The following is a 27,969-nucleotide window of genomic DNA, read 5'->3' as shown; positions in this document are numbered from 1 at the left end:
AGAGGTTTTAGGGAAATTCCATGTTGGTGGCAGGTGCTGGGAGGGTGGCTCACCTGGAAAGCACTGGAAGCTCCATCTCCCCTCTCCATACCATGCCCTATACATCTAGCTATTTCTGCATTCTAGCCTTGTTTAATAAACTGGTAATCTAGCAAGTAAATTTAATGAGTTCTGCAAGCCAGCATTTCTAGCAAATTATCCAACAGTAGGAGGGCCTGTGGGAACCTCCAGTTGATAGCCAGTTGGTCAGAAGTACAGGTGACAACCTGGACTTACAATTAATATCTGAAATGGAGGTGGGTGGGGAGCAGAGTTGTGGGGTTGACCCCAAAGACATAGTATCAGAATTAACTGTGGGACACATATCCGGTGATGGAGAATTGATTGACTGGGAAGAAACCCCACACTTCGGGTGTCAGAATATTTTGTGTGAGAGAATGGAGAAACAAACAACAGTGTTTGTTTTAGCTTTGTTTCCTTTCAATATACTTTATATTGGAAGACAATTTTTGTTCTTGGATACCTATAAGAAAATGCCATTATTTCAGAAGGGTACTGTTTAATAGGATGGAAGAATGCCTTCCGTCACTTTTGAAAGCGTTTCCAAAACCTTTAAGGCCACCCCTTCATTTGATTCCTGTAGTAGTGGTTATTTAATGGGAAAATAGAATTGAGAATGATTAAGTAACTAGATGTAAAGTCAATGAGATTTTTTTAAAAGAGATACATATGTAATATGGTAGTATTTTCTGCTTTTTCAATGGTGCAAGTCGGGGGCTATGGTTGTGGCTCAGCGGCAGAGCGTTGACCTAGCACATGTGAGGCACTGGGTTCAAGCCTCAGCACCACATAAAATAAATAAATAAAATAAAAGTATTGTGTCCAATTACAACTACAAAGTTAAAAAAAAAGTAGTGATGCAAGTCAGGTAACTGGTTCTGTTAACCATTTTCTTGCCGTAGATTTGTCTCATTCCTACTTTCCCTGTTGTTCACCCTGAAGAAGTCATTTCTTTAGTAGGTGTTTTGAAAATCATTACAGAAGCTGACACACAACAGACAGGATTCCATCAGAATGTTGCAGAAGCTCAGAGAACATTTCACTTGATGCTACTCAAGTTGTGAAAGAAGAGAAACAGAGCCATTTAAGGTCACCTTGGGCCTGATATTGGGAATTAATGATTAAATTCAGTGTCTTTGAAAAGCCAACAGTGGATGTCCCTTGCCAGTGTTTGTGTATGCATCATCAATCATATTTAAATGATTCTATGCGCTACTTTTTCAGAGCCATTATTTAATTGAAAGCAAGCAAATTAACCACCTAACTATATCAAATCTAAGACATTATCAAATGTAAGATGCATCTTTATTTTATGTGCCATTAAGAAAATAATGTGGCCAATTACACTGTGATACAATATCTTAATAAAAGTTCTGAACAACATATGAATCAGTCATATAAATCATTGCTTTGAAGTTTCTTTCATCTATTCAGAGAGAGGAGGCAATTTGTGTTCTCTCCCATTGCAATTTTTGCTGGGTGATAGAGAAAATGTTTTGCATGTTCCTCAGTAACAAACTATAACATGGCTTCATCTACTTGTGGGCATGTATCATCCTTTATTTGCTCCGGAAAAGCATTCAATACTTGCATTGGAAGAAAATATAGAATTACCGTCATTCCTCCAGTGACTCCAGTGACTAGTATTTGTTTCACTAATATCAAATTTGTACCCTGCTGCTCAGTTTCTGAGCCTGTCTGGGAACACAATAAGTGTGTATTTCAATGCCAAATCACGTTGTAATCTTTTTGAAGACATTGTCAAGAGCAGATAAAGTCAATGCATAATGTACATATAGCACACATGACTCTCTTGAAGTGATGACAGTGAACAGCCACAGCCAAGTCACCCATGCACAAGTAGAGACAACTGTGTTTCTTCTGCTGCCTGGCTGAATGCAATTGTTAGGATGCCACTGACTGTAAGTCTGATCTCAGGAATGCTAATGTGGAAAAAGCATGCAAGCTAGAATTGATGAAATCCACTAAAGTCACTCAATTCAATTTCCAGAATACTTTTTATTACTATAAATGTTAAATAGAATAGATTGACCAGTAGTTTTGTTGACAATTTTAACTTTCTACAATGTGTACAAAATAATGATAATAGTCAGATGGGTAATATAGGTATAGGAAGGATCAGAACAATGGAATTATTAAGAAAAATATAAGAAAAATGCAAGTTAAGGTAATTAACTCGTTATATTGGCTTAGGAACTATGGTAGAGACCACTCTTTGCCCCCAATATCCATTCCTTCCTTTAAACTTAGTGACAGGACCTCAGTTTTATTTAAGGCAGCAAAGTGCCTAACTAAGAGAATACATTTTCTAGCTTCCCTCACATCTGGCATGACCATGGTATTAAGTTTTGGCCACTAGATAGAAGTTGTTGGACTAGGAACTCTGGGAAAGCTGCTCAAAGGAATTTGTTCCCTTTGGAAAACCCTTGTTTTCTTTCCTTCCTCCTTCTACCTGTTGCCTGGAATGAGGATATGATGTCTGGATCTCAAACAGCCACCAAGATCATCTTTGCAGATAGAAGCCATGCAGTAGGATGGTGAATTGTGCAGGTAGAAGGACCCCGGGTCTCTGATCAGCTCATGGCACTGCCTCAACATCCCTGGGCATCATATTGGGATGTTGAGGCAGTGCCACGAGCTGATCAGAGACCCAGGGTCCTTCTTGCATAAGAAATTATCTTCCATCCTTTTTAATAAGCTACTAGTATTTGGGGCTTCCCATTATAATATGCAGCATAGCCCAACTATAAACAGGAAACTTCTTGCTTCAGTTAGGATTCCATCTATATGCAAGAATGCCACAAGAATCTGTTAAGTCCCCACTCAATACATAATGAGATAATGAAAAGGAATTAAAGGCATGATAGTTCCTTAAAGAAATAAGAATTCTCCATGTGTAATGTTACGAATAATCTTTCAAAGGCAAAATGAATGTTCTGTTCACTTCACGAACATTTAATGAATGCCTTGAGTGTGCACAGTACAGTGGTGGAGATGCAGCCATGAGGTCTTGCAATTACCATGGCCCATTCTTGGCTGCCGTATTGCATGATTTTGTATATGTTCTTTCTGGGTAGTAAGAAAGAAATCAAACCGTGTCCTTGAGTCATCATTACTTTCGGCAGATGCCACAGTCAGAACAATTTGTAGTTTCTGAAGTGTTGAAGCTAGAAAATTGTTGGGAGCTTCCCCCTTCCCAACCACCCCTCCCCCCCAAAAAAGGAAGAATTCTCTATAGCACAAGGTTCAAACCCATAACATCTCAATAGACTTCCCATGCTCTACCAGACAAAGGTGTGGTGTTCATATCTACCTTTGGTCTTTTTTAATATTTTTATTGGAAAGTATTTTTGAAATTGCATTTCCTATCTGTGGAAGAGATTTTCAACTGATTGGTTCAATTTAAGCATATGTATACCATGCTACCCTTTATTTATCTGGCAAATATTTCAATGAATGAGGTCCACTTATGAACTATGAACTTTGGAATCTTCTCTGACATTTGTAGCACTGTGAATCTGTCATCATTTGTTTTGCTCAAATTGGGAAAACAAAGGGCTTCTCCAAAGAGAAAAGAGAATGGAGAAGCATAGGAAAAAAAACCATTACATTTATAAAGCAAAAGTAGGCTTATTAAGGATTTCAGAAATTTTATTCCTAATGGGTTTGAATCTCTCCATCTTCCATTTTCTTGCATGGACAGAGCTCCCTTTGAAGTCTTTGGAAGCTTTCTGTAAGAAAAAAATATATATACACATGGGTGTGAGCTGAAAATTGAGCTCATTGTTTTGCCCTTTTAAAACGTATTTTTCAAAGATTTGCCTTTCATATTGCAGATGGGAGAGAGGATGTGCAATTTTACCTTGTGTAACATCTTTGCCTGAAAAGCTCAAAGTATTTGTAGACATTTTTAAATGAATAGTTCCCATGTTTGCCTGCTGAGGAAGGCAGAGGTTGGTATAATTTACTTCCATTTTACAACCGAGGAAACCGATGTTTAAGGAAAAGAGGCTCCGAATCTCAACCAGTAGCAGAGTTAAGGAAACAAGCCCAAACCTTACCACCAGACTAATGACACCCAGTCTGATGATCCCACCGTTTGATTGGTACCTCCAAAAGAAATACTGTCATTAGAAGAAATGCACCACAGATATTGTCATGTTCTATTTTCATATGAACCTTGCATTTATTATGTGGGATCATTTGTATTTATTTTGACACATTTATAGTTTACTGGCCTCTTTGTATTTTAGTAGCTTCTGATTGGGACATATTATTGAAATTGACTTTCAATAATGCTATTGTGATCATTGTAACTCATTCTAAGTACAGTGGAGAAACCAAATTAGATGTGGAGATGTGGAATTCAGGTCTATATATGTCAGGTAAAGTTATATATGGTCTATTTCTATAGACATAGAACAGGTAACAAACGTATAAAATTCAAAATTATGTACCTTGAGGTCTCTTAATAAATGTAGGTGAGTTATAACATCAACTCAACCAAGTATGCATATCAACATCATTTTTACTAATAATGCCAAACTTAACCTCGAATACTTCTAAATCCCTTGTTTGGTCATTTAAGGAACTGAAAAAGAATCAACTAAAATAATCATGGATATTAGAAATTACATCACACCCTTTAAAAGGGACTCAAGAAATGCAAAGCTAACATATCTAATCTTTTACCATTTATTGAATGCCCCAAATGTATGCCAGGATGTGTTCAGATACAATAAAACAAACACCAAAAAAAACAAAAGATGTAACTCCTGACCTCCAGGAACAAGCAAGTCCACTGAAGTGTGGCTAACAAAATAAATAGATATAAGTGACCAAACACTACCACATCTGGCTCATCATGCACATTTACAGTCTTCTGTTCTCAAAAACTCAGTGGAAATTACAGATAAAGAGGTTAAAACTTGGGCTGGGGTTGTGGCTGAGCAGTAGAGCACTTACCTAGCATGCGTGAGGCACTGGGTTGGATTCTCAGCACCACATACAAATAAATAAAATAAAGTCCATCAACAACTAAAAAAATATTTTAAAAAACCTTAAGTGCCTGTTCACTTCTGTTCCCAATTTTCTCATCTCAACCCCTCTCCTCTCCCAACTGACCTTTACTGTCTCTATTCCTGGGAAATCCAGGAATAGAGAGTGTCCCATATTATCACTTTCCTTTCCTATCTGAGGGATAGAATGTAAGGTTTGCAGGTATTTTAAACTCATTATAAGTGTCCACATCAATTTTAAGGAACATTTTTCTTTTAACCTTAAAAGGTTAGCTTATACATCGCAATGCATGGCTTATTCCTTCTTACTGGGGTACACGTTGATCTCTGCATTGAAGATCATCCCTTTGTCTAAAATGCTAACTTGATGTCATTAGAAAATAGAATCAGAAATGTCTGAAAAGAATATGGAAGAGGCTGATTGCTCATCCACGTTATCATTGCTATGGTATGTAGATAAATAGCTTGTAGTCCCCTCTCTTCAATCTTTGAAACAATTCACTATTACAAAGCACATTCAATTTTTGTCTACAAAATATAAGTCAATAGACAGGATTTTTCTTTTTATTTCACCACTAAGAAACTCAAACAAGATTTCCCCATGCATGGAACATTTTTTTTTTTTTTTTGGTAAATGTTTTCCTTTGCCATGAAAACCTGTAGTTTGAAGGAATATAAAGGAAGGAAACATTTTGCTTTTATTAAAAATAATGTGTATTTCCTGCTTATGGACAAAATTAACCAGCAGCAAAAGCCATCTTCATTTACCATTTGTCATTAAAAGCTTTCTGAGGTGGGAAGATTTCTTTTTTCTTTCTTTATTCTTTTTTTTTTTTTTTTAGGCATATAAAAATGATATCTAGGACCAAAAAAAATGTTATCATTTTAGGTCAGACTATTTTATCATACCTGATGATAGACATGTTTTTAATTAAAATCCGTTGTAAAATTGGGTGTACTGTGCATCGTTGTGATGCCCGATCACTCTCCTGAGACACCCACCATCATTGGTACAGATCTCTAACTCTTGACACCCAGGGCCACTTTGTGTATTTAGCAGTTAGAAAGGTGATTTCTGAGGCCTGGCAGCTGTTGGTGTTAAAGCTATTGTGTAGGAAACAAAAGCCATTCTGTTCTGTTCCCCAGCCGCCTTTGTATCCTTGATACTGGAGCTGTTTCACAAATGAGGTATAATTCTTTACCAGGGAATTTCATTACTGCCCATGTTTCAACGTTAGCTTTGACAGCAGAGGAGAATGTCTGAACGCACCTCCTTATGGAAAGAATCTTGATTTCTGACCTCTGTTAAGATGCTTGCATTTAAAATCTGTGAATTAGACCTGCGATTAGATGCCATCCTAACAGCTCACACACTTCCTACTTTCCTCACTCTAAACCACCAAGCCCAAGGCTAGCTAGAGTGAATTTTCTGTCAGCCTACTTGTCTTGGAAACACTGGGATACCCACATAAACCAGTATAAGTTAGAATCTTTGCACAATTCCTCACTGACCTGGGAAATCCTCATAGAGCTGATCAGAGCTGACCGTTATTTGAAAAAACTGCCATTTGTCATCCCAAAGGATATTCATTATTTTCATTTAAAAAGTATCTCAATCTAGGAAGTTTTCTGTTGCATGTTAAAAGAAATAAACTGGCCTAAACACTAGAGGAAATGTAGGCTTCCTCATTCTCACCTTCCATCCCTCCCTCAGCTAAGCCTTTTGCTAGAGGTGAGTATATTACCCACTTCACTCTACCACATGACTTTTTCAACAGGCAATAGAAGCATTGCTTATTTTCAATTACCCTCTTAAATTTCTCCCTTTGCCATGGGAAGCTCATGCCCCAGCTCTCTCTCATCCAAAAACAGAAAGGTGAGGTGGATCTGGAAGTTTCATGGCAACCAGGCCCAGCCTACTTCCAGCTGACCCAGAGTTTTATGAGTGAGAATAAGTGACACTTATTTGCATTCTGGAGGGTTTGCTGTGCAGCACTGTGGTGGCAATGTCTGCTGATAACGTATTGTTCATATAACTGAGGAGTGCATGGGCTTCGGTAGGGTTTGAAAGGAATTCTTGCTCTATTTCTCTGATTCTCTTGAGCCCAGATGGTTTTTATCTTTGTGGCATGATGACTGTAGCCATTACAGGCTTCACATCTGCAACCCTATACCATCTAGTGAGCAAGAGAGTTTTCTGCAATCATCATACAAAAATCCTGGGCTTCACTCTGCTTAGGCCAACCTAAATCACGTGTCCATCCTCGACCAATTATTGAGCAAGGAGGGTGGGATTCTCGACTTGGGCCCCTTCTTGAAGATGGGAGTGAATCCAGTCTCTTCCCAGATCCATGGTGTTTCAAAGGTGGAGTAGGGATTGAGTCAGATTCTGAGAGGCACCAGGAACCTTGTTTTATATTCCTATTAAAAAGGAATTTGGGGCTGGGGATGTGGCTCAAGCCGTAACATGCTCACCTGGCATGTGCGGGGCGCTGGGTTCAATCCTCAGCACCACATAAAATAAATTATATATAAAGATGTCCACCAAAAACTGAAAAATAAATATTAAAAAAATTCTCTCTCTCTCTACCCCCCACCTCTCTCTCTTAAAAAAAAAAAAAAAAAAAAGTAATTTGGCTCAAGATATTTTTTTATCTCCATGTGGCTAGAGAGAGGGGATTTATCCTCTCAAACTTAAATGCTACTTGGTAAGTGGCAAAGCATTAGCCCACACCCATGCTACCTGAAGGTAGGTGGGAGTCCACTTAAAATAGTACTTTGCAAAATTAACTTATGGGCATCCCAACTCTTGGAATCTCAGGATTTTAAGAAAACAAAAAAAGTTGGTTTGACCTACTAGAATTTAGAGGCTTCTGACTTCTGTAAAATCTTTCTTTGTACATTTTAATGCAGCCTCTTTAAGAAAGAAAATTGAACAACTAATCCAGGTAATTTTTGCAAACATGGACGTTAAAGGGATCACTAGTTACTTTCTGTACTTCTGAGAGTCTTCTGTACTTTCAGATACCCTAAAACACTGAACAATCCTTCTCATTCAACAAATGTTTGTCATTCAAGAAGTAATATTTTGATGGCCAACTGTCTACAAGGTACCATGTTAAGTAGTGTGAGGGATACAAAAATGAATAAAAATTAATACTTGTCTTAAAGTACCCAACTAAAATAATTATCACTCAACAGTGTCAGAAAATCTTGATCAGGAAATCTTGGTCAGGAAAACCATGAGACATTTCAAGGAACTGCAGAATCTTAGGAAGTGGCTTGGTTGTGTAATTGTAGGATTATTTGCCTTGCTATCTCTAATTATTAAGCATTTCAGTTCTGCAGGAAGCATCTCTCCACAATGAAACAATATCATCCAAATCAAGCACAATTTGTGTGTGTTTGTGTGTGTGTGTGTGTGTGTGTGTTAGGCATTAATATATTCTCCCATTAATTTCTTAAAAATACCTTCCCTACATTTTTCCCTGGCTGTCACATGGGCATTTTTAGGTTTGATTTGCCAGTGATATTCTCATTAAATAATTCCACATAATTACAATCTGGGGGTGCTGACTCAGCTACATTCTTCTCAATGTCTCTGTACTCTTTTCTTCTAGTTGAGTTATGCCTTGAACCACACAAACAGAAAACTAACGTTGGAACCTAAAATAACTGTCAATGCCAGGATTGTTGTGGTTGGTGCATCCACTGTGGGACTTTCCTTCCTAGAGACATTGATATTTTGGTGAGTTGTTTTTGTTGTATTTACTTATTTATAACAATTCTCTTCCTACACCTTAAGAGAGTCCCTTGACAGGACAGACTTGAGTTTGTTACCACACAACTTTGCCTAGGTGGATTAGTGAATCGGGGGAATATCCTAACATGTGGGGAGTGGGTAGCAAATGATAGCCCCCAGGTAAATCTGACTTGCCACCTGCTTTTGTGAATGAAACTTCATTGGAACACAGCCACTCTCATTTATTTAAGTGGTGTCTATTGTCATTTTCATGCTACAGAGGTAGATTTGAGTAGCTACAACAAGACCATATATCCTACAATGCCTAAAATGGGTACTGCCTCTTTCCAGAAAAATGGTTTCTGGTTCCCTTCTATATGAGTGCTTCCATTACTGTCCAGATCATAAGAACCACCTGGAACACCTGTTAAAGGTGCAGATTCTTGTTTTCTCCAATTTAAGGATGCTGATTCATAATGTGGTTGGTGGGGGGTATGGGAGGATTAGATGAATTCTAGATAGGGCAAAGGGGAGGAGGAGAAGGGAGCGGGCATGGGAGTAGGAAAGGCGGTGGAATGAGATGGACATCTTTACCCTAAATACATGTATGAAGACACAAATGGTGTGACTCTACTTTGTGTACAACTAGAAATATGAAAAACTGTGCTCTATTTGTGTAATATGAATCATAATGCATTCTGCTGTCATATATAACAAATTAAAATTTTAAAAAATGATACAGATTCTCAGAATCCACACCAGACATGCAGAGTCAGACACTCCTGGGAGGAGTCTGTAATCAGTACTGAACAGGTATTCCAGATAATTAGGTTTGGGAGCTAGTTTTGACTTCATACATCAAAAATTGACATTCAAAAGTTGTATGCTTCCAAGGACCTCTCTTCCAACCAGTTAGTTTGGGTAAAACCCTTCAAAGAAGATCAGAGTAAAACCCTTCAAGGAAGCTGGAGGCCTGCACATCTCTTCTGATGCTGTTCTCATTAACCCCATGGCACTAAATCAGCCTTCCTTTCAGAGCCCATTTTCCTGATAGGTGATTCCACAGGATTCACCACTTTTCCAATCTCTCTCCATCTGCTCATTGGATTTCAGCACCTCTTTATAAGGAAGAACCCTGGGTTCAAGTCCAAGAACTTGGGATCATGCCCTGGCATTGCTAGGACCTGACATGGAAACCTGGTGTGTTGCCTAACCTCTCTCAGACTCAATTTCCTCTTTTACTCTATTTTAAAGTATAATTTAGTTATAATTGACACAGTAGTTGTACATATTTATGTGGTATATTATACTCTTATATAATAACCCGATCTGGGTAATTGGCATATCTAATGAGAGAATTCAACATCCTCTCTACTATTTGGACATACACAATTAATTGTTGTCGACCATAGTTACTGAACCATGCTATAGAGCATTAGAAGTTGTTCCTTCTATTCAGCTGCACCCCTGTACATATTAACTATTCCTCATTTACTCTTTCAGCTTCTCATAGATATTTTAAAAGTCTCAGACTTTGAGAGACCACAGAACTCTGAATGTAAAAAACCCAGTTTGGGGGCTGGCAGAGTACCTCAGGGGTAGGAATCCTGACCAAGCATGTACCAGGCCCTGGATTCAATCCCCAGCACTGTGCATGCACGTACACCCACACAAAGCCAATTTCCCCCCAAATCATTTACTAAAACTCACATGAGAAACTTTATCTACTATTCAAAACTACAGGTGCTCAGAGTTAAATGACAGATGCAGCCCACCAAGTCAACAAAAATTAGGAATCCAAGAATGATGGGTGGGGCCTATGGGAGGTTGAATAAGAGAAGGAATGAGAAAATGACCCCTCAGTGGCCCTATGTCTGGATAACCTGGAGATGAGCTAACCCCAAATGATGATTTTCTTCAGATGATTTTCCTTATTTGACATCATATTAACCAGATAAGCAAAGAACTGAGTTGGTTGGTTGTTTTTTTTTTTTTTTTCCAGTTTCTAGCCAATTTGTTCAATTCTCTGGAACATATCCTTTGTTAAACAGAAATAAAGTACATATTGTTATTGAAGTTAGCAGTAGAGTTCATATGCTTAAATATTGTGGCCACTTTGTGGCAATATTTCATTATAAGAATGAAATAATGAGAAGTAATGTGGCATATTAATTTTCCTGTGTGTACCATATTGTACCAAGGCTTGCTTGTTCTGTTGGGTACCTTCATCTAAGATTTCTGAACAGCAAGTCTTATGCAACCACTATTGAATGATGAATTATCAGGGTGGAGTTGTGAAATTATGAGAGTCAAGAAATGATTATAAACAGGTCTTAAATCTTAATTTGGCTTTATATTCAGTCATAAAATTTTATTTTAAATGATTATATTAAGATATACATGCAATTCTCTTTTCATGGAATTGACTTAAATTTAATAAAGACAAATATAAATTTTGATATAAGTACCGGGTTGATTGAATTCCCCAATCAGAAAGGCCTTTTTAAAGCATTCTAAAGTACTCATAATTCTTTATCATCATTACAGAGATTATGTACACTAAAAATAGACTGGTATCAGTTTACGGATCTGTAATCCTTAAGAGAGGAAATAGTTTCTCATTATTTTCTCTAATTATTTTAAATTAGCAATCACCATAGTAACCTACTGCATATTTTACTTCACCAGTTTAGTTGCCACTTAAGCTAAATTTTATACATGATTTTAACTGGAATGAAATTGAAAAAATAGTTTTCATCAAATGTTAGGGGAAATGAGTCCCAATGAGGACTAAATCCACATTTTGGAAGCAAGATTTTAAAAAAATCACTCTCCTTGTACTTTTGAGCTGCATTATTAGACTCAGCAAGTAGATCGTAGTTTCTGGAAAATCCATTTGAGACCCAGTGCAGTGACCTCTTTTTCCAGAAACTAGCATTTCTGTCATCTGGTGACACAACAGGCACATTCATTTTTCTTATATTATTTTCATGCAAGAAATTACAAAGTACATTTGGTCTTCTTTTCAAAGAACACCAAATGTAGTAGTCCTTGCATAAACCCATCCATCCTCAGTGTTAAGGTGCTTCTGGGAGAGTGGAAATGATTTGCTCCAAGTCTCAGCACCCAATACACAAGGAAGCAAACTCCATGCTGGGGGCATGGCAGGGGAATATGGAGGGTGAGGATTAGGACTTTAATTTTAAAGTACAACATTCTATCTAGTCCTCAGGTGTCACTCATCCACAGTTACATCTGCTCAGATACACCTTCCTGTCTTTGTCAGGCCTCCAAGTCACCCTGCATCCTGTCCTTACTAGGACTGGGCCTTTCTGGCCAGGTGACATGTATGGCTCTTATTTGTCCAGATACACACACCAGAGTCCCTATCTTCTATTTCCTCTCTGGGCCTGGGCCTGGCTCTGCCAACTCCTCTAGCACTGGGCCCAGTGGCCAGGGGTCTTGCTCTCAGATCTTTATGCGATCTCCATCACCCCCAGGGAGGCCTCTGACTTCTGGTGCTTGAAGAAAGAAAGTGGATAGAGAGTCATTCATGGTGTGGGTGAGGCTCAGCTGGTTTGTTCCCTCCCCTTTGTCTTCTGAGGGTGCTGTGCAGAAGCAACTTGGCAGAGAGCTAAGGAGGGGCTGTGTGGGCTCCACCTGCCCAGGTGTCCCAGCCTTCTTTCCCATCACTTGCCCTACCAGGTCGTGGGCTTTTCTATGAGTCAGCAAATGAGCTGGGGAAGGACAGTTCTCTTGAAGTGGGGAACACAGAGGAAGAAAACACTACCTCCCCCTGTGGTGTAGAAGCCAGTGAATTGGACAGGAAAAGACAGATCTTTACTGTGAATTTTGGGTGTACTTCTTGATACCTGAGACATTCAAGTGATGGACCTGAATTATTTTAAAATTGCAGTTCTTGTGATTGGTGAATGGTTCCCGTTGGCTGTTCTGGATCTTAGAGACAGAAGTTTTTGCTTAGGCAGTCTGGGTGTTACATATACATTATTCTTCTCAGCACTTCTTCTTTTTTTTTTTTTAAAGAGAGAGAGAGAAAATTTTTAATATTTATTTTTTAGTTATCGGCGGGCACAACATCTTTGTTTGTATGTGGTGCTGAGGATCGAACCCGGGCCGCACGCATGCCAGGCGAGCGCGCTACCGCTTGAGCCACATCCCCAGCCCCAGCAGCACTTCTTTTACTAAGACTTCTTTAAAAACCACACCACTGGAAAAAAAAAAATTTAAAAAATAAAATAAATAAAATAAACCAGAACTTAGCCTTGGCTATAAGCCCAGCTCTGCCATCAACCAGTGTGAAAGCATATGGCTCCAAGGGTGGCCTTGTCCTCATCTGTGCTGAGGAAGGTTTGCATCATGGGATCCTTAGGTCGTGCCAACCTAAAGGTGCTGCCACCTTAGGAACTTGACCAAACCTAGCAGAGGTCAAGAGTGAACTCCCTATTCTTGATCAATAGCCACATCCCCAGGTGAGCTTTGTCATCTGCAGAGGCAGCACTGGTTCTGGAAGGAGAGTTTTTTAATGAAGTCTAAAAGCCTTTCCAAGGGAATAAGAGGTCTTTTTCCAGGCTGGTCAAAGTGGCACATGCCTGAAATCCCAGTGCCTTGGGAGACTGACGCAGGAGGATCATGAGTTCAAATCCAGCCTCAGCAACTTAGCGAGACCCTGTCTCTAAATAAAATATAAACAAGGGCTGGGGATGTGGCTCAGTGGTTAAGCACCCCTGGGTTCAATCCCTGGTACCAAAGCAAAACAACAACAACAACAAAATAATAATAATAAAAAATAATAAAGAAAAAATCAAACTACAGGATCTAGGTCTATGAACTTCTCTTTTGTTTCTACACTCTCCTTCCTCACTCTGTGGTATGTGGACCAGGTGCATTGGCATCACCTGGAAGCTCATTAGACATTCAGAACCTTAGTCCCAAACATGTATTTTTTCCCCATAACTATACAAAAGAATAGCTTCTTTATCATCTCTTAGGCACAAACTCACTGGGCTGAAGCAGCTTTTATTCTATTCTCTTCTAACACATGTGTCTCTGGTTCTTACAGCATTTACTTCTAACTCTAGAGCAATTCCTTTTAATCCTTTATTTAAAAATCCTTCCTAATTCAATTCTTATGTAAAGAATCTCTTGCAGAGCCTGAAATGGCACTAGAAAAATGCACAAATGAATCATGGGAAGACCGTGTCTGAAAGCAGCCCTGGGTGGTGCCCCCACGACCCTTTGTGTGACTAGAGAAATATATAATTTGATTCACAGGAAGTGCCGGTGGGCGTTGTAAACCCAAGCTCACATTGCCTTCCACTTCCATACCAAGGAAATTTTGCTCAAAAAAATGACCAAATAATCTCACCAAAGGTTGAAATCACAAATTTTCCCAACCTAGACTGTGGTCCCTCATCTGGTTGAGTGTACTGAGGTGCATAAGAATAGCTCGTAACTGGCCAGGCATGTTTTTAAAGCCCAGATTGTAGCCCAAAGCCCGAAACCCCTGTTATCTGGCTGCACGGTTCCGCACAATATCCGGCACAGCTGTGGGCACTGGCAGCAGCCCGCCTAGTGCTGGCGGCTTAATTAAGCTTTTTATCTTTACATTTGTCTGAGGACATTTGAAACCTTCAGTGCGGCCTGTCGCTAATTAGGTGACTAATTAAATAGTCAGCGCTTCCTTGCTGATCTCAGAGCTAAACCCCCAGGAACAGGTTGGTGAATGTGACTATCCTGTCCTGTGGGTCTCTGCCACATGAATTGAAGGGCTTGTGTTCCCATTGACTGCCCTGTTTACTCCAGGGTAAAAGCAGCTTGGTGGCAAGGATGGTGGCACACACATGCCCACTTTCCATGGAGCCCGGGGAGCAGGCAGCAACCCGAGGCAGAGATCTAGGGGCAGGCTGCATCTTGCCGCGATGTTGAGGGATCCTCGGGGACTGATGCAGAGGCCTGTCAGGTGGCTGGGGAGGGGGACCAGAGGTGGGAGGAGTATGTCAAGCACTGAGGCTCAGCCTCACCCTGCAACTCCCACACCCCCAATAGAATGAATTGACATTCTGCCATCAGAAAATAATGACCAGGAATATTCCCAGGTGTTGCTAATCACACTGGGTTTCCTAATCTGATTCCAATATTTAAATGTAATTAGTGTTAAATAAAAGTATATTCACTTAATGAAATTATCTACTTCTATTCCTTTCAGAGTAACTTCACTCATAATACCTAAATTAGAACTCCCAGAATAAAAGAAAAGCAATTCTTTGGGGACAATGTTAAGCCTTCTTTGCAAAGAGGAGGTTGGCTTATTGTTTTTTTTTTGTTTGTTTGTTTGTTTGTTTGTTTGTTTTTGCACATGTCGGGGGGGGTGGTTCTTGGTGATTCTTTAGAATTAAGAATGTTAGGTAGGCATCTTTGAGGGCACAAGATGCAAACCAGGTGCCCAAAATTAAGCAGCATAATCTCCTACTTAGTGTTCATCATTTGCTATTGGATAATATTCAATGATAACATTACTACCTGTCTTGGTCTGCATTCCTTCAAACCAAGCTGAAAACAAAGAATTTGGGTGCAAGTAGTTCAGTTGGGAGTACTCCTAAGGAACTGAGAGAATAGGATAGTGAGACAAGGAAGGAAGGATAGCCAAAAAGTAGTAGCAGTAGTAGTAGCAGTAGTAGTAGTAGTAGTAGTAGTAGCAGCAGCAGTAGTAGTAGTAGTAGTAGTAGTAGTAAAGCATTTATCAGTGGGTCACCAATATGGGCAGAGGCTCCATCCTGAGAATGGTCCATCTGAGGGGTAAGGAAGCTGGGGTGTTCTTTAGCCACCAGTTCTTGCCCTGCTGGTTACATAGTCAGCCTGGGCTATTCTTCTGGCATGTTCTTCCAGCTTCCATGGTCAGAATATGTCCTGTGCAGAGAGAGGCAGGAAAGCATTGGTGGTATCATTTGCAGGTGAGCATGAGCCAAGGTAATACAGGTGGGCCCGACAGCATCTGCTTGAACACCTTTACTATCCCTTAGTTTCCCTGGTTTATTTCTTCTCTCTCATCAATAGTCTCACAGTTAGCCTTTACCAAAGCATGTGGGCATAGACAGAAGTGGTTAAAAAAAATGAAGGATATAGAAGAAAGTTGTGTCTAGAGGCTTTTGTGGCATTCTTACATTTGTAAAGGGTACCCCAGGTGTACTATACTACCAGAAACCTTTGCTAGTAAAAGATGGCATTTGGGGACTTTGTCTTGGCAAACAACAGTACTCTTTCTACTTTGGGAGAGAGGTATGGTTAGATCAGTAGTTTTCAAAATAGAATCTGCAGACCAGCACCTTCAGAATTATCTGGGACCTATTTGAAGTACATATACTCAACAAGTCTTACTCTAGTAAAGACTGAATCAGAAACCTGGGGATGGAGCCCAGGGGTCTGTGCTTTCACACCTTAAAGGTCACTTAAGTCTGAGAACCATTGTGTTGGGGTGTAGGGGAGACAGTCAGTATTCTCCATGGCTAATGGAGCCCTGGAGAATTATTCAATACCTATGAGCCCATGCAATGGGGAAAACACCCCAGAATTCCTCTTCTATACTAGTATGAAGGTTAAATTAGGTTACAGATGCAAAGTATCTATCAAAATGCCTACCACTTAATACTTGGCACCAACCACTAATTTACATGAATAGATCCCTGGTGGGAGCTGAGCATTAACTTTCAAAGGAGGGAAATGACTGAGGTGATAGAGTTTTCTCAGTGTGGAAGATGCTTTCCTCTAAAGATTGGAGGTGAGTCAGAGGTGTTTCCAGACAAGGATTGCATCTGACCCTTTGTGAGACATTCCCCTGAAGTTTTATTAAAATAGCTACCATTTCTGTTTTAACATCTAGAGGACCAAGCAAATAACCCAACATTCTATGGTATTTCTGTTTTGCAAAACTTCTTGACTTTAGAGAAAATTAGACGGACCACTTCCCTGTTAACTGTTGACCCAAACTAAGGAATGCCCAGAGCCCTGTGAACCACGCTTGTTAACATTTATAGAGACCATATCCTGGTCTTTTCAGAGGTTCCAACTGATCATTGTTGCCGAATAGGCCACCCATGCATGTTTCTTAGGCCTTTTCCTGATATCTGAAGACATTGCAAACTTTGATCTTGACATGCTTGTGCTTCACTGTTCTGCCAGTGATTTCAAGTTTATCATGTAAGTTTTAGGAGGCTGTGACTATACCTCCTATCCCAAGACCAAAAGTTCTGATGCCTTAAAAGAAAAATAATAAAATGTCAAGACAACAAAAATTTACATCTTCATTTGTGTCTCTCAAATATTTAATTAGATCATATTCCATCCTTCATAGAAACATATTAGACTCTGCTCTTCTTTCTTGAGCTCCTCAAACCCCTGGAGCCTCTCAGTCTTCTACCTCTACACTAGTGGTTCTCAAAGTGTCATCTCTGGACCACTGACATCAACATCATTTCAGAACCTGTTAGAAATATGAATTCTCAGGTTCCGTCCCGGACCTGCCGCATCAGGAACTGGGAATGGGCCCAGTTATCTGTGTTTTCATAATCCTTCCAAGGATCCCCTCCATCTTCAATGCGTCATGCCGATGTGATCTTGGCTGTGCCAGCTCCATCCCATCATCCCCACCTTTCTCATGTGCAGTCTCACTCCCCAAAAGACAAAGGAGATCATAAACCCTCAACTGTGCACCCTCATTTCCCCTCCTCAGCTCTGAACCCACCAACCATTTTCTCTCTTACCTGCAGAGGAGAGATTAAGCATATAACACTCATCCATTACCTTCTGAGGTAATTAGGAGATGTCAAACTGCCCCCCTCCACACATACCATTTGATGTTGAGTAGCAATTTGGAGAGAAAACACAGAAAGAGCCTGTCCTGAAAATGCAGGAATGTGGGACCTTCAGAAGAGGTGACAGATGGTATATTGGTCAGATTTCTTTTTTAAAAATTCATTTATTTGTTCTAGTTAGGTATATATAATAGCAGAATGCATTTCAATTCATTGTACACTTTTTCATTTCTCTGGATGTACACAATGTAGAGTTGCACCATATGTGCAGTCATACATGTACCTAGGATAATGATGTCCATCACATTCCACCATCTTTCCTGCCCCCATTCCTCCTACCCTTTTCTCCCTTCCCTTTGCCCAATCAAAGTTCCTCCATTCTTCCTATGTCCCCGCCCCCCATTTTGGATCAGCATCCACTTATCAGAGAGAACATTTGGACTTTGCTTTTGGGGATTGGCTTATTTCGCTTAGCATGATATTCTCCAACTCCATCCATTTACCTGCAAATACCATCATTTTATTCTCTTTTAAGGCTGAGTAATATTCTATTGTGTATATATACCACAGTTTCTTTATCCATCCATCTATTGAAGGGCATCTAGGATGCTTCCACAGTTTAGATACTGTGAATTGTGCTGCTATAAACATTGATGTGGCTGCATCACTATTGTATGCTGATTTTACATCCTTTGGGTAAAGACTAAGAAGTGGGATAGCTGGGTCAAATGGTGGTTCTATTCCAGGTTTTCTAAGGAATCTCCATATTGCTTGCCATAGTGGTTGCACCAATTTGCAGTGCCACCAGCAATGTATGAGTGTACCTTTCTCCCCACATCCTTGCAAATATTTATTGTTACTTGTATTCTTTATAATTGCCATTCTGACTAGATTGATAAGGAATCTCAGTGTAGTTTTAATTTGCATTTCTCTAAGTTCTAGAGAAGTTGAACATATTTTCATATATTTGTTGATTGATTGTATATCTTCTTCTGTTTATTTCCTTAGCCCATTTATTGATTGGATTTTTTTTTTTTTTTTGGTGTTGAGTTTTTTGAGTTCTTTATATACCCTGGAAATTAGTGTTCTATCTAATGTGTGTGTAGTAAATTTGTTCTCCCACTCTGTGGGCTCTCTCTTCATGTTATTGATTGTTTCATTTGCTGAAAAGAAGCTTTCTAGTTTTAATCCATCCCATTTATTAATTCTTGATTTTATTTCTTGCACTTTAGGAGTCTGGTTAAGGAAGTCAGGACCTAATGTGAAATGATGAAGATCTGTGCCTACTTTTTCTTTTAATAGGTTCAGGGTCTCTGGTCTAATTCCTAGGTCCTTGGTCCACTTTAAGTTGAGTTTTGTGCATGATGAGAGATAGTAGTTTAATTTCATTTTGCTGCATATAGATTTCCAGTTTTCCCAGCATCATTTGTTGAAGAGGCCACCTTTTCGCCAATGTATGTTTTTGGTGCCTTTGTCTAGTACAAGATAACTGTACTTAGGTGGATTTTTCTCTGTGTCCTCTATTCTGTACCATTGGTATACATGTCTATTTTGGTGTATTGTTCAGATTTCTGTTGCTATGACAAAACACCCAATAAAATCAACTTAAAGATGAGGTTTGTTTTAGCTCATGGTTTTCAGAGGTTTCAGTGCATGGTCTTTTGGCCTCATTGCTTTGGGCCTGTGGGGAGGTAAAACATCATCATTAGGATCCCAGAATAAAGCAAAGCTGCTCACCTCATGGCTGTCAGGAAGCAAAAAGAAAGAGAGAGAATGGTGATGGAATCCCAATATCCCCTTTAAGGTTATCCCCAGTAACTTCCTCCCATCCTTACCCACCTCCTAAAGGTTCCACCTCATCCCAGTAGCACCACACAATGCAGCCTTTAGCATAAGGACTTTTGGGAGACATTAAAGATCCAACCATAACATGTGGCCATCCTCTCTGTAGAGCAAGAGTTCTGTGAACCACTGTGTGATCTAGACCAGGCCAGGCTGTCTACTGACCATGTGCTTGTTTCTAACTATATTCCTTTTAAGATTGCAGAGAAATAATACAATACTACTAACATAATAAAGCATTTGGGTTTCAAAAATGAAAAAAAATGCTTTGAAATTTTCCCTTTTTTTAAAGAATGTGTGGTGGAGAAAGATGTTATGTGTGAAACCAACTTCCTAGGTATTAGGGCTAATGAGGAGTAATCTTTCCATGAGCAATAGATTTTATGCAGGTTCCACTTGTTCCCCACTCAGGTGGGGTTGGAGAGGGTTGCAGCAGTGCAATTTCCAGGACTCCTATTCTTGAGGTTGCAATTCAGTGGGACTAGGGTGGGATCAAGAAATATATATTTTTGACTACTCCCCAGATAATTCTGAAATGCACCTGGGTTGAGGAAACCATTTCTGTAAACATTTTCTCAAAATTGGCAGTCTTATCTAGAAGGAAATTATTTCCTTCTATAATTGTTCATTGGGGCTAAATTGTTTTTATGGGCTTGTTTTCCAAACCACATTTTCTAATTATCTACAAATCATATAAGTTCTGTCACATCATTACTTTAGGGTTTACCAGGCCTAATTATTAAGTTATCATTAGTTTTATATAGCTGAAGTCATTACATACTCAATTGGACCTAGTAGAGAGCATTTCACAAAGCCCTAGCTTAAACTATCACTGGTAAGAATGGAGGCCCAAGAAGGAATATCTGCAAGGCATGGGGAAGCCTTCCCATATGATGCTAATAAAGCCTTATAAATAGCCCAGCATTTACACAAAACATAAAGCCCTTCCTCATCCTTCCCCACCAGAACTAATGTCACTCATTTTTTAATACCCACGATGCGTTGTTATTTGGTCTTTTGAAACTGATTGATTAGTAGCTTGTGTTTTGCCATTTCTTCTGACTTGTCTTTTACAGCTGCCATGCTGGTATTTCTATCTTGTATATGCTTAGTATATATAAATGTCCAATGTTCTCCTGCAAATATATATAAAAACATCATCAATCAATTCCCCTAAATTATAAATGCTCAAATTCATTTGATTCTCTTTTGCCAAAACTCTCAAATCTCATTCCCATTTTTCAATTGACATTTCAAACATAGCACTTACCTATTTTTTTTTCAGTAAGGATTTATGTGTTGCTTTTGTGCAAAGACACATAAGCTTTTCGTCTGAGATTCTGAATCCCCAAATATTTGCCACAGACACTTACCCTGGCTGCCATGCCCCTCCCTACCTGGTACATGGGGACTCTTCAGAGCACCTAGGTCACTCCAAGAAGACACTTATTCATTATGTTGGGTCCAGTGTTGCTTCCAGTTCCCTTGTCCTAGGCCACAAGCTTTGGCTCAAGGAAGGCTTAGGAGATCTTTTCCTTGTCTACTTTCTCCAGGTCCCATTTGGTTTGTACAGGGACTGATGAGAACAGGGAGCTCTGACCCACCATAAAGGTGGCACCCAAGAGAAGAGAGAAGTAGGGTCAGGGAGAGAGTGGCTAACCTGTGTCTCACCCTGCAAACCCTCCACCTTCTTCTAGATGTTCTCAGAATCCCCTCCTTCCCTTTGGATCTCTCTCTTTGATGTCTCCCAAAGTTCAGAGTGGGCCATTACTGACAGCTTTGTGGACATAGATGCAGCCACTAGGTCATTTTTGCTAGCAAAACAAAATGAGCTAAGTGCCCTAAGACATGTCAAAAGGTCTCTTTTGTGATCTGGACAGAAAAAATACTGAAAAAAAAGTTAATTTTTTTTTAAGGGAAAAATTGAGATTCTCTTAATCTGCTCTATTTTCTATTCTCTTAATCTGCTCTATTAAATATTTTCTTCTGATTTGTTTTGCTGTAGTTTTTCTTCTAATAGTACAAGTTCTTATAACTCCCAACTTTTTCACCCCTATCCATAGCATTTTATTATTAATTGTGTCCCATTATCTTACCTCTTGAAGGGTGAACTAAATCTGAGCTATTCTTTGACTAGTAAAATATCCAGTCAAATCTTGAGCTAGGACTTATCATCATTTAGCAAATATTTTGTCACTCTTTTGGACAGTTCAGAAAGCAGAAGTTTTAATAAATCAAATTAAGGTGTTGAGATTAATGTGTAGTAATTATTTTTTCTCTACATCATCTACTTGTTCGAATGGAAACATTAATTAAACCAGTTAATTAAATCAGTAGCTTTGGCTGCCTTTGCCACACCATAAAATATAGATACATTACATATAGATGTAGATAGTTAGATATATGTATGTGTATGTATCGGCAAAAAAATAAATAATGCTGAGCAGATTGCCTAGCAGATTGATGGGTCTCTACTGCCCAGAAGGACAAACAACATGAAAAGTTTTATGTTTCTTTCTTCATGTTCCCAATAAATTGGCAAAGTGACCCTCTTTATTTGAAGGATAAGGATGTTTAGACCTGATTTTGTAGCTGCCCTCCTGAAACGTGGAATGAAATGTAATACCTTTTACTTATTTCCCTGGATACCCTAATCCCTCCCTGCTTTACAAGTATCTTTGAGCTGTTCCTCCCTTTGTATCCACAGCAACATGAAATCCCCACTGGAATTATTTACTGCAAAAATGCAGGTGCACTTGCTTAATGTTTCATTGGCTTGAGCTCTTAACTTGAACTTCTTTTCCCCCATAATATGGTGACCTTTGGTTTTGGAGCACAGTGCTCACAATGATGTTAAATATTGTTTATATACATTAAGCCAACACCATCACATCTGAGAGTTGTGCTTTTTCTGTGACTGTGCTGTTTGGCCATTTTATATAATGCTTGCTCAAAGCCATGCTGTACCCTGTGACCCACTGTTCTATCTGTGTGAACTTTTTGAATATTTGCAGGTAATCAAATGTAAAATCTTAAACATTTCATCCTCAGAAGAGTTAGAATCTATTAGTATTATAGATTATAAGCTTCATGATTTGGGACCAATAGTGATAGATTTAGGAAATTAAATCTTTGGATATTGCTAAATCAGATTACAGTAAGTACTATCTTAGCCAAAATATGAGATTGGAAAGTTGGGCACGTGGCATACACCTATAATCCCATCTTCTACGGAGACTAAGACAGGAAGATAGCAAGTTCAAGGCCTGTCTGGGCAATTTAGCAAGATGCTGTGTCAAAATAAAAAAAGACTGGAAATGGAGCTCAGTGAGAGAGTACCTCTAGATTCAATCCTGATTGTCTGTCTTCTGTCTGTCTGTCTCTGTCTCTCTCTCTCTCTTTCTCTCTCTCTCTCTCCCTCTCTCTCTCTCTCTCACACACACACACACACACACACACACACATACAAGGTTGGAGGAAAAAAGAAAATACTGATGTCATTTTCATATAAAAGAATGGCCTTTTATATGAAAGGTAGGAACCTTCAATGAGTGACAAGAAGGTTACAAATAAGGTTGGGGAGGTCAATGAGGTCCTGACTGTAAGAACTTCATTCACCATGCTAATGAACTTGAACTTCATATTTTGGTGATAAAAATAGTTAACATGCATCAAAAATTACTATGAAGCAGGCACTATTCTAAATGTTTTCCAGATATGATTTTATTTAATTTTCTCAGCACCCCTATGAAGCATTAGGTTGTATTTTTTCTTCTTTTATAGGTGAAGAAAATGAGCCACAGTAAGGTTAAATAACTTGCCCAAGGTAAACAAACAAACAAAAGAAAAGCTAGAAAGTACTAGAGCTGGGAGTCCAGCTGAGGAAGTCTGACTCTCAAATCCATGATCTTAATCGCTGGGCTTTGCTGCTACCAAGATAGTAAGCAAAGACAGAAATTTCAAAGCCAAAACCATTGAGATTTGATTTAACTTAAAAAGAGGTTTCCAGTAGCTGTAGCTGTGTGGGAGAGGGGAAGAATAGAGAGACTTGTGCCAGGGAAACTAACCCAGATACTATTTCTCGAAACCAGATGGTGAGCTACAGCAATGTGTCACAGGAATGATTGCGGGGGTGGGGGCAGCATTTAAGAGATATGGACAAGGTAAAAGTGATTGGGCATGACGACCAATATGGAAAGTTGGAAGGATTATAGGAATCTGAGTGCAGGCCTTCAGATTCATAGCTTGAGAAGTGGTTAGTTAGCTATGGCTTTGATAAAGCTTTAAAAAGAGTTGGATTGGGGCTGCAAAGAGCTCTGTATTTATGATGTCCCTGGAGCTCCCTAATTTTGAACACATTAAATTTGGGATGACATTGGAGTATTTAGAAATTAGGTTTATATCTCAGAATAAACATTATTATAATATCCAAGAGTACATTATAGAAAATATGCAAGATGAAGGAATGGTGGTAGATGGCATCACCCTGGGATATGTGCACAAAACCTATAGGGAGCTTGATTAGGGATAGAAGGACAATGGAGGAGGAGCTGGGTTTAGATAGCTTTTGCATCACTGTGACCCAACAAGAACAATTTACAAAAGTAAAAGGTTATTTTGGCTCATAGTCCCAAAGATTCAGTCTATGGTTGGCCAAATCTATGGCTCTAGGTCCAAGGTAAGGCAGAACATCATGGCAGAAAGGCTTGGTGATGGAAGCAGAGAGAGAGCTTCACTTATCAGCAGCAACGTATAAACCCCAAAGGCATGCCCCAAGTGACCTACTTCCTCTACCCACATCCTACTTGCCAGTTACTACCCAGTTAATCCATTCAAGTGGAACACTCCACTGATTAGATTACAGCTCTCATAATCTAATCCCTTCTCCTCTGAATATTTTTGCATTGTCTCACACATGAGCTTTGGGGAGACACCTCATAACCCAAACCGTAACACTCTGTCAAAAGGAAAAAAAACCATCAGAGACCCTTAGGACAGTTTTTTCTCAGATAACATATTCTGTTGGACCCAGTTCCTTGGTGGGAAGCCTGCATGACCCCAGCCTTCACCATTTCTCCATCCAATCCTCCTTTAGATTTAGGATCAGTAATGGCATCCCATTGTTACTAGTCCATGGGTAACTCTCTGTCCTTTTGGCTCCTGTAACCCTGAACAATGCCTCCTGCTTTCATTCAGTCTGACTTTGTGGAGTCTACCATCTATTGGGTTTTTTTTTTTTTGCCTGGATCCTGATTAATGAGGATCTTCTCTCATCCCCACCTCATTTTTCCTTCACGAGTCACTGTAAGTAAGAACTTCCAGTTGCCTCTCAGTATTCATTCTGCACTTTGTCCTCAGTGACAGAACTGTGGGCCATGTGGTTTTTGTGAAAAAAAAAAAAAAAAAAACAGTGTTTAAGAAATTGCATTTTTCAGCCTCCTTTGCTTCTACATGTGGCCATGTCACTGAGTTCTCGTAATATAAACAAATTGGACATGTGGAACTTTCAGGAGGGGAGCTCCAATCACCTGGGGTGGCCTTGGGAATGGAAACCACACATGGAGATGTGGAGAAACGGGACCATGGTCCCTGTTGGCTTCACAGATCCACTGTATCAGCACTAGACTGGTTTATTAAGTCTCGCTGTAACAGAAATGGGCTGGTGTAGGGATTTGGAGAGAGAGGTGAGGAATTTGAAGAGAAGACAGTGTTAATGGGGAGACACCTCCCTTCTGAAGCTGGGAATGGAAGAATGTTCTTGCAAGTGCGGGAAGGGAAGTGTAGGGGAACTGAGGACTGGTTTGTGTAGGAGATGTGCTCAGTTGAGAAGGAGGAAGGAGAATTAGTTGCAGAAACAAGAAAGATTGTAATAGGGAACTTGAAGATCAACAATGAAAACTACAAAGGGAATTTGACTAGGGCTAAAGAAAAAAGTGCAGAGCTGGTTCTTTTATATAGAAAACATCAGAAAATACTCCTCTCCCCTAAAAAAAAAAAAAATCTTTTTACTATATTACTACAGATGATTGTTTCAAAAACCTTTCTCTTTTGGGAAATTTTCTAATTGTACAATAGCATAATTCAGGATGATACAATGTGGTAATTTGGCACTCTATTAGTTATTTGATCCATGTTGTTAGATAATTCAAATTATTCAGTACCAAAGGGATTTTTTTGTAGTAAAAGATATAGCTACATAATCACTAAGCCTTTTATTCACATAGAGCTATAAAAGGGGTCTGTAAACAACTACTGTTAGTATAACACAAACCCCATTTTGGTCACATGGAACCTAAGACAAGGATAAATTTTAATTGCCTTTGAGTGTAGACACATTCTTCTTATTATTTGTGTTTTCCATTGGAAGGTAGTAAGTCCAAGGCTTGTCATTGTTGTGCACTTTCAGACTGGCAGCTATAAGTAGCTGGGGTTAATTGTGACCTTTATGTTATTTGAAGATATTCAAAATTTTTATTCTTATTATTAAAGGATAAGATGTGCTTGGTTTTCCTCATATCAAATAAGAATATTCATTCTTAAATGACACCCATCCTTAGAGACTTTAGAGCAAAACCTTTCATAATATTTAGCTATTTTTAAATGTCAGGTGCAGTTGAATTTATTGCATTGCCAGCCTGGGCCATCAGCAAAAGTCTCCTGTTTTTAGTGCTACTTAACAGATTGTCGGTAAATTGATAGCATTTCCACATTTGGAAAATTTCCAATCTCCTCATGGCAAAGGAGGGCAGGTGTTTTCCTCTGACTTGGTGAAGGTTTCTTTTTCAGCATTTGATTGATTGAAAGGAGATGGGTGAACTAAGAAGAGATATTGGGGAGGGCGGGAATATATATATATATATATATTTTTTTTTTTTCTCATCAACTCGGATTCTATGAAAAGATCAGCTCACCCATAAAATTTTGCTGAGTCTAAGCAGAGGGCAAATCTACAGCAGGGATATTTTTAATAGTTTCTTTTTAGTTGTAGGTGAACACAATACTTTTATTTTGTTTATTTTTATGTGGTGCTGAGGATCGAACCCAGTGCCCCACACGTGTGAGGCAAGCACTCCACTGCTGAGCCACAACCGCATCTCCCAGCAGGAATATTTTAGACATTGAAGGGTATATATGGAATAAGTCTTAAGTCTTAAGCATGTGAGTTTTGTTGTCGCTTTTGTTGTTGTTGTTGTTGTTGTTGTTGTTGTTGTTGTTTGGTACTGGGGATTGAACCCAGGAGCTATATACTACTGAGCTACATCCTCAGCCCTTTTTATATTTTATTTTGAGATAGAGCCTCATGAAGTTCCTGAGGCTAGTCTCAAACTTAGCTGGTCTTAGCCTTTTGGGTTGCTGAGATTACAAGGTGTGCACCACAGCACCAGATTTACGCATGTGAATTATTAGAAGCTACCACTTACATGTGTTGGACACACTGCTTAAAACTACCTGTAACCTATAGGACTGGTTAGAGAGGGTGGTTTGGGTGCGTGGAGAGGGTGCTGCTTCGAGTTGGAAGGCATGAATTTCTTTACTGGCCCTTGCTGCTTATGAGTTTCTGACCTTCAGCAAATTACATAACCATTTCCAACCTTGATTTTCTTACACATGAACTACCCGCCACGCTCCCACTCCTCCAGCATAAATGGTCTTGAAGATTAATTTCTATGATAATGTCTAGGAATGCACCCTAGACTCTAGAAAGCTTGATGTATTTAGAAGGAGGCCCCTAAAATTTTCTCCTAGATGATACTTTGGTATTTTTATTTGAATAACTATAATAAATCTAACATTGACCTGTGGGAATGAGATGATCTATGGATTCCTCTCAACAATTTGAGGGTCTCCAGAGCAGTGCATCCTCTGGATGAACCAGCATCCTCTGGTTCTGCATCCACACATTCAAATAACCTCAGGCAGAAAATATTTAGGGAGGAATTTTTTTTACTATCCTGAGCATGTACAGATTTTTACCTTGTCATTGTTTCCTGAAAGTACAGTATAATAACTATTTTCAGAGCATTTTACATCGTACTGGGCATTATAAGTAATCCAGAGATGATTTAAAGTACACGGGAAGAAATTCAGGTTATTTTGTAGGCAAACATTACCCCATTTTATATAAGGGACTTGAGCATCTGCAGATTTTGCTATCTGCTGGGGACTCCTGAAACTAATCTCTTTTGTATTCTGAGGGGCCACTGTATGGACAAAAGTTAAGTGAAAGGACATCAAGCCAGACAGTGCCCAGTATGGCTTTGTCAAGTCATTGTGCCTCAGTTGCACTTGATAAAATAGGGATAAAATATTATTGACCTCATAGTATTGCTGTGAGGATTAAATGGAGGAAATAATACATGCAACATGAATGATTTTAAGTACCCAGCAGGATTTTAAACAGTTTCTTAGTGGTAGTTTGAAATCAAGCTTTGCATCAATTTATACAAATTGATCTCCC

General features: G+C 39.2%; 1 protein-coding gene across 1 annotated transcript in view; it reads left to right on the top strand.

The window, feature by feature from the left end:
• The window catches only part of Cfap61 (cilia and flagella associated protein 61), a 247,891-nt gene that overhangs the window by 116,744 nt on the left and 103,178 nt on the right, over positions 1–27,969 (top strand). The window contains exon 17 of the mRNA XM_076848917.1: positions 8,720–8,847. Coding sequence (XP_076705032.1) covers positions 8,720–8,847 — 128 coding nt within the window. The remainder of the gene's footprint in view (positions 1–8,719; positions 8,848–27,969) is intronic.

The sequence above is a fragment of the Callospermophilus lateralis genome, chromosome 3 (genome assembly GCF_048772815.1).
Source record: "Callospermophilus lateralis isolate mCalLat2 chromosome 3, mCalLat2.hap1, whole genome shotgun sequence".
Taxonomy (NCBI): Eukaryota; Metazoa; Chordata; class Mammalia; order Rodentia; family Sciuridae; genus Callospermophilus; species Callospermophilus lateralis.
This window is presented reverse-complemented; position numbering and strand designations above follow the sequence as displayed.